The following is a 7,966-nucleotide window of genomic DNA, read 5'->3' as shown; positions in this document are numbered from 1 at the left end:
ATTGAGCGAAGCTCGCGAAGCCGAGTTGACCCTGCGAGAACACAAAACGCCGACTGTGAACGCTGATAAAGCTGTCCTTATCACAAGTGGTCCAGTACGTTGCGGTTTTTGTCGCAAAAAAGGTCGTAATGCTGATGTATGTTTTAAGAAGAAGAATGAAGCAGCAAAACAAGCTTAAACAAAAGCGATTGCACATGAAATAGTTACGAATCCAACGTTAACATGCGCGGTTGCAATGCACCCGGTGTTACACGCGCAAACTGCCCCAAATGTTCAAACAAACCATCTACGGGTCATGGTGCGGTTAATTTTAATTCGTTAACAATTCCAATTGGAAGAAACATTGCAATCGCAAATGTACAATTGTTTGGTCTGCCTGGACAGGTTTATTTTGATTCCGGAGCGCGAACAAGTGTAGCCAGCGCAAATTTGAAACGGATAATGGATTTTAAAGGTTGCGTATACCAAATTCTTGAGTGCGAAATCACTCTTGCCGACGGTAGCACGTCACTCCAAAAATGTCTTATGACTAAATGCGACATGGTCGCTGTTTAAATATTCGGTTTATGGTGTTACCGGATGGAATTGGTAATCGAACGTTGATTGGCGCAGATTTCTTGGAGCAAGCGGGAATAGTTTGGAATATGGGTCAAAGATATTGGTACTTTGAAAGTAATCCAACACAGCATTTTGACTTCGCCGAACAACTGCCACTCGAAATAAATGTTGTGGAATGAGTGAAAGTATGCGCAGTCGAAACCAAACGCAAACTAGAAAGCTTTTGAAGAGATTGAGAAGCCAAAAGTCTATATAGGCAAATCTAAAAAACAGGTAACCTTTGTGTTATTTAGCTTTATTTTCACTGTTGTAAACTCAATCAAGCTGGTTGCTTTTGAATATAATTCATTGGCGTATACTTGAAGCCCCAAAATCAATCAATGGATCAATTTGCTGCATAACTTTTGAAATATAGGTGTTTAAATTAAAAAAAAATAGTGAAAACAAGTGAATTTTTTATGTAATTTTTAAGAGGGGCACAATTAATTATGTCATAACTTTTGAAGCACACCATATTCTGATTTGAAATTAAATGGTCATTTAGCACTTATGTGTACACTTCTGTACTGTAGTAGATAAGAAAAGTGTGCATTACAAAATAACGAAATGGCAAGTAACTCAAAGTCTGTAGCTCCACATTTCACAATTTTCACAATTTTCGGTTTATTGCGTATAGGTTTGGAAGCATTTAATTTTAAGAACTTTTTAAGTATGTATTGTATTCTACAAACAATTGCGAATAATTTGATACCTTAGCAAGAGGAATGCTTTCAAAATAAACTAACTTTTAAAGATAAAATATTCTGCGATCTTGAGCGTAATTTTTATTTCAAAAACACCTTAATTGAAGGCACATTTGGAAAATACGTCGAAACGATCTAAATCTTTCTATAACTGCTAGTCCTTATAAAATTACATATACCTGTAAAATGCTTCAAAAAAATGTTCTCTAGAAGTGTGTAAAAAACCCCGATTTAGTACTTTTAATTATGCTCCTTCTGTAGTCAGAATATTTCGAGCGTGGTATCAAATCAGTTTTTTTTCGACAAAGGTTCTGATAGTTGCTCTTACTTAATTGGAGCGTTTTAAATTCAATGGCGTCCCCAGTTTTGCCCGATTATCTCCACTTTTGGAGATAGGGGTACTTGAATCTCTGCTTAAATTTGAACTATTTTATAAGAAAACTCTCAGTTTTGAAGATATTTTACTAAAATTTTGCACACGCTTGTATCATCGAAATCGGTTCACTCTAAAATCTAGCTCCTATACAACTGATTGTCCAGAGATGCTGTTTTGCGTTATAACTTCTCCAATTAATTAGGTAAAAATTTAGTATAGGTTCACTTTAACATATAGCACGCATACAATTTATTATTCAGATATGAAGTTAGAGTTATAGCGCAAAAACACATATCTGAGTAATCAGTTGTATTGGAGCTATATGTTATTGTGAACCTATTTCGATAATTTTAAGGAATAATTAAGGTAATATTAAAAAACGGTTATGTGCAAAATTTTAATAAAATAACTTCAAAACCGAGAACGTGCCAATTAAGTGAGTTCAACTTTCAAAATCTTTGCTCAAAGTTTACAACTTGAACAGCGTAATTTGAACCCAGCTTATTCTTTTGTTTTCTATTTCATGTTTATTCCTCGTCTAACTTTTGAAGCACTTGATGAAAATGAATTACACTTTTATTAGTCTATTTATTAAGAGAATACGAATAAAACGATATATAAAACATAGGTGTGCTCACAAATTTAAAAATTAAAATTTTTATTTTGAAAGTGTACCTATTTTTTAGATTTGCCCATATGTCTGAGTTTGAATATTACGATACAAAGTATTTTTATAGGTGCCATTCCACCCAACATGGTTACGCCCGAACGATGCAAAGACCCTAGCTTGTCTAACGGTGTCGTTTTGAATAACACTGTCACTGATAATATTGATTTATTTTCATATGACTTTCGATTCCTTAAAGAAAGTGATGGCGTAGGGTTGGAAGTTGCAGAAAAGATTCGGCATGATAACGTTCTCCAATCGCATGCAAACGTTTTTATTGCGTCGCGCCTACGCCATATGGACAGCATTTTATCGATACTGGTGAAGACGAGCTCATTGCATCAGCTGCGTACCGATTGTCGTTTGCGAAACTAAAAGAACCAAAAAGCGAAATTAACAAGATGCTCGAAAATGATCATCACCTGTTGTTATGGTGCCTAAGAAAGACGGTGGTACTCGTGTCTGCGTAGACTATCGCAAGCTAAATGCGATAAAAAAACCAGACCGATACCCGTTGCCTCGAATGGATGACCTGTTGCAACCTGCAAAGAGTACTAAATTCATGACAACTTTAGATCTACAAAGCGGGTATTTTCAAGTTGCAATTGCAGAAAAAGACCAAGACAAAACGTGCCTTATTACGCCTTTCGATACATATCGGTTCAGGAGGATGCCTTTTAGTCTTCGCAATGCACCTGCTACATTTCAGCGATTGATTGATCGGTTCAAGACAGCCTTGCCAAATGTGCACATTCTAGCATATCTTGATGATATCATTATTTGCTCGCCATCGTTTACAGTGCACTTAAATGACTTGAACGATGTATTTGTAAAGCTAGAGAAGTTTAAGTTGCATGTTAATTCTGGCAAATGTCAGTTTTGTTGTGCCAGTGTCAAGTACCTTGGCCATATTATAACAACCACAGGCATACAAGTTGATCCAGGAAAAACTCTGGCGATCATACATCGACGAGAACCACGAAACATTAAAGAACTGGTATCATTCATACGCAGGAGCCGAAGTATTATTGATGTCCGACCACCAACCGCTAATGTGGCTGTAAACAACAAAATCACCGTCGGGCCACCTTGCAAGGTGGGCATTGCAAATACAGCAATATAACCTAAAGATTTACTCTTCGCCAGGGAGAGCAAATTCTGTTGCCGATATGCTATCATGACCGCCCTGCGTTGAGAAAGATAACTCTGTGAATTGTATTTGTGTTTTCCAAGCCGACTTTCCACGTAAAAAGGCAGATGAGTTACGAGAAGGTCAACTTAAAGATAACTATTTGAGAAACATAATTACTTCTTTAGAAGAAGCTGACGAAAATGCAATCCTATGGTGCAATCATGGCTACGTTCTTAACAACGGCGTATTATATTAGGGGAGCTCACCTTGAGTAGCATTTTGGGTGTAAACTTGATGCTCTTCCAACAGCAAAATACGTGCTAGATTGCTACGCAGCAACTTTACACCTAAGATGCTACGGAAAGTGAGTACCGCTATTGTTATGCGAATGATGACTCAGATGACGCACAACTCGTGATACCTGATCACGAGCGTGTGAACATCCTGAAGACGCATCACGACGACAGAACTGCCTGTCACTACGGAGCAGAACGAACCATAGCACGTATTTTAAGCCGCTACTTCTGGCCAGGAATGCGCACAGAAATCACGAAGTATGTAAAGAAGTGCGTTGAATGTGAACGGTACAAAGCAAGTAATATGAAACCAATAGGGTTGCTTCAAACAACAAGCAGCAAACAGCGATTCGAAGTTATTTCAGTAGATCTATTTGGTCCCTTACCAAGAAATGAAGATGGTTTTCAATGGATCTTGGTTGCGGAAGATGTTGCCACCCGATGGGTCGAATTATTCCCCATTAGAGAAGCAACTGCCGAAAATTGCGCTAAACTACTGGTTGATGAGATCTTCCTACGATATGATGTCCCCAGGCGTCTTAAGTCCGATAATGTAGTGCAATTCGTGTCGGCAGTTATGCAACAAATAGTTTACTGCTTGGGCATTCGTCAAGTTTTACACCGGTTTATCACCCCGAAAGCAACCCAGTTGAACGGAAAAACAGGGATCTTAAGGCTCAACTGGTAATTATCGTTCAAAATCAAAATAACGTATGGAATATTGGTTTACACTCAATACAGTTTGCAATGAACTCAGCGAAATGTCAATCCACCGGCTATACAGTAGCTTATCTCACCTCTGGAAGAGAGTTGTGCACAATTGATGACGTAGAGCGCGATATACGAACAAGAACAGATAATCAGCCCTATTCTGCATTTCGAATCGAAATTTTCTCCTTTTGGCAACTTTGGTATTCTGCATTCCGTTTCCTTTCGATCGATCTTCGAAATTTACGATTGTACCTATTCTACATTTCGATCGTAGTTACGTTTTTCTAAGTTGCAAATTTGTTGACGGAGAACGTTTCGATTGTTATTTTCGTGGGTTTACATATTAAAATTTTATAAAAATAATTAAGTCAAATATACTGTGCATGATTGTAAAAGTCGTCATAAATGAATTTTCTCGATTTCTGTGTTTTCGCGAGCTGCAATACGGGCAATACGAAAAATTGGCTCAAATAATGGCAACCAAAAGGGATATTGCGCAGGGTTTTTCAAAGAGGAAGTCCAGGCGTTTTTGTTTTCATTATCTATAAATAAGACTGCGAAATACACTGAATACAATTTATTCTTTTTATATAACATACATACGTACATAAAATGTAGAGTTACATAAAAAAGATGTTTTTATTATTGTACTCGTTTTTACTAACTTTTTAAAAAGAGGTGTGCATGTAGTGTCGAATACGATTTGCTATGGAAGGATAAGCTTTGTTCTTCCCCTCCTCCTGACGGCTTTCGAAATGGAATTCATTTGCGTTCAAGTTTTCCACTTTGTACTAAATGCAAATATTGTGGAGTGCTCAAACAACGTTTATAATTTCACTGGCTTTGAGCGGTGAGAATGCAGTTCAAGATGAATTTCTTATAATTCTTCACTCATCTGAAAAGGATCAAACATGTCTCTAAATCTCCGCCTTTCAACTTTCGCATCAGCAATCTGGGACTCGTTCTGCTTTTCAAGCAATAGAATTATGTTTCCACTTTAATTAAGAACAAACGAAATTTTATTTTGAAATAAGAATGAGTAAGATATATTTAGTTATTTTAAATATTTACAAATTTTAACTTCATAAGCTGCTATAGTTTGGTGCAATTATTTCTTTTGTTTTGTTTCGATTTTACACATTCCTAGGCAACCAGCTGATTTCGAAGATGTTTTCGCTCTTCCTCTTCTTCTTTCGATTGGAGCGTAACTCAGAATACCAAATTACGATTGTAGCGGAGCGGAATGCGGGAACGTAATCGAAATGCAGAATAGGGCTGAATGAGGATCTTGTTCAACAAATTACACCGTAAGCATTGCAGACAAAATTTCAAGAACGCTCGAGAGGTTGAACAGAAGATGCAAGGCCGCAACAAAATCTACGCCGATAAACACCGACAACCGCAGGTTAAAATTGTAGTAGGAGACGAAGTCCTAGTTACAACTCACGTATTAAGCCAAGCAACGAAGGGAATCACACCAAATTCGTACCAAAACGTGATGGTCCTCATATTGTTATACGCAGAATTGGTGCATCTACATTTGAAATCGCATCAAAAACTGAACCAGGAGTACCACTTGTAGCATACCACGCCTCTGCCTTAACGCTGTACAAAGGTCCCAATGCCAACGAAAAACCAGTTCCAGTCCAACCAATACGTAAAAGAGGAATACCGAGAAAACGCCTATAAATGTGTGATGACGGTTCCGTTTACTCCACGTTCATCAAGGGGGAGACTAATTCGGCATCAACACCACCTTGTATAAATTCGCCTTGGCTTTTACTTTTGGAACTCATAACAAAAGCCCCACGCTGCAACTATAAAAGCGTGAACCCTCGAGCGATCGTCTTCACTTGCGATAGACGTTCACTCGAGAGGCAAGTCTTGTGTAATTAATCGTGGGCTGCGGTGATGGCCCGATTACTTATACAAACATACATACACACATTATTTCTAGTATTACATTGGACGAACAGCGATAAGCTGGTCTCTAATGATAGTATTTTACAAATAAATTGAACAGTGCCAAACTGGTCGCTAATAGTAATTTTTCTATATTTAGGGCCGTTTTCTAATGTAAGCAGTAAAGCTGACTTTACTAACAGGGCAGATAATTTGTTCCTCACTTTAAAGTGCGTTGTAAGTATTTTCGTTTTCTTATCTTACCGGTAAAAATAAATTTATTCATCTGAAATTACGGTAACGCGAAAGTGAAAGTTGACTACATTCGTCATAAAATTTCAAAGGTCGGCAATACAACATACGCAAATAAAGAACAAGAGCCACTGTTAGCAAAAACCCAAACCTTGGTTGAAATATCTAATATATCTGACCCACGAACCAAAACCAAACCAAAATTTAAAGTTGGTTACCAATCTTTAAAGGCTACATCGGGTGAGCAGCAATTTATCGATTCGAGAAATTAATGCGCTGATGAGGGAACGAAAACTCGTATATCGAGGCGATAAAGTGGCCGGTAAATAATCAGTGCCAACAGTGCCAATCTGGTCGCTAATTTAGGAAAATAATGCCTACGATTTGATGTTATTTAATTCCTGTGTGAATAATTGAATTTGTTTAAGGTTTAACATTCATGTATTAAACGACCCACGCTCAACAACTTTTTTAAATAAACTGCAATATATATTCTGCATAATAATTTTATAATGCACATTTTTTAAGCCTGATCTGTTTTGTCATCTGAGGGGACTTTTTTAAAAAAGTTCTTTAAGAAACTATTTTTATTCATAAAAAACTCCATTTTTTGGAGGTATTTTCAAATCGGTCCAGCTCGCTTATATCTTAATATTTTTCCGAAGTATTTTGGTGGACGTCTTAAAATATAATACATTCCCGGCGGAAAAACCTCAACTTTTTTTGGTGATGCAGTCTGATGTAAATAATTGTATCAATACCAACCTGAAAAGTGCGAGTGGCATAATATCGTAATGTTAATGGTAATCGTCTTCTGGTTGGCTTATCCTACTCAGAAGACACAAAGGCAAAATAACATTCTTAACAATTTCAGGCGTAAATCTATATCGTGCGTGGAATTCCCGATTTGAGTACTTCGTGAAAGGATCAGAAGAATCTCGGAGATAGCGCCTCAATCTCACTTCCCTATGCCTTCTTACATAGTCCGAAAAGTCCATGAAGTCTTCTACATCGGACATTTTTCCACTATTTTAAAAATCTAACACAAATTCAAACGAAAATAATAAAATAATAAAGAAACGTTGGGCAAAAGAAGAAAAAAAAGTAATTTTGTTGCACACAAACGCAATCGATCGACTAGCCTACAACAACAACAATAATTAATATTAAATTCGATCAACAGCTTACTTAAAAAAATTAAAAAAATTGTCAAAATCGCTCGTTCAAAGGTTAAGTGAAGGCTTTATCTTTACTCAACTTCAGTGTTCATTGGGCGCGTTTATAAGACGTAGCTGTTGCCCAACCATTGGCTATTTGTCTTAGAAACGC

The 7,966-nt window shown here is 37.1% G+C and overlaps 1 protein-coding gene across 1 annotated transcript; it reads left to right on the top strand.

Moving 5' to 3' along the window:
• The first annotated feature begins 221 nt into the window (after positions 1-221).
• Positions 222-5,764, top strand: LOC118749987. The gene is made up of 2 exons (XM_036484730.1): positions 222-454; positions 5,631-5,764. Exons 1-2 carry the CDS (start codon positions 223-225, stop codon positions 5,738-5,740), a joined length of 342 nt encoding a protein of 113 aa, XP_036340623.1. The 5' UTR covers position 222; the 3' UTR covers positions 5,741-5,764.
• Positions 5,765-7,966: the final 2,202 nt, after the last annotated feature.

Source organism: Rhagoletis pomonella, unplaced genomic scaffold, assembly GCF_013731165.1.
Source record: "Rhagoletis pomonella isolate Grant_MI unplaced genomic scaffold, Rhpom_1.0 Rhpom_scaffold_00102, whole genome shotgun sequence".
Classification (NCBI taxonomy): Eukaryota; Metazoa; Arthropoda; class Insecta; order Diptera; family Tephritidae; genus Rhagoletis; species Rhagoletis pomonella.
Note: the sequence above shows the minus strand (reverse complement) of the source record. Positions and strands in the feature narration are given on the sequence as shown.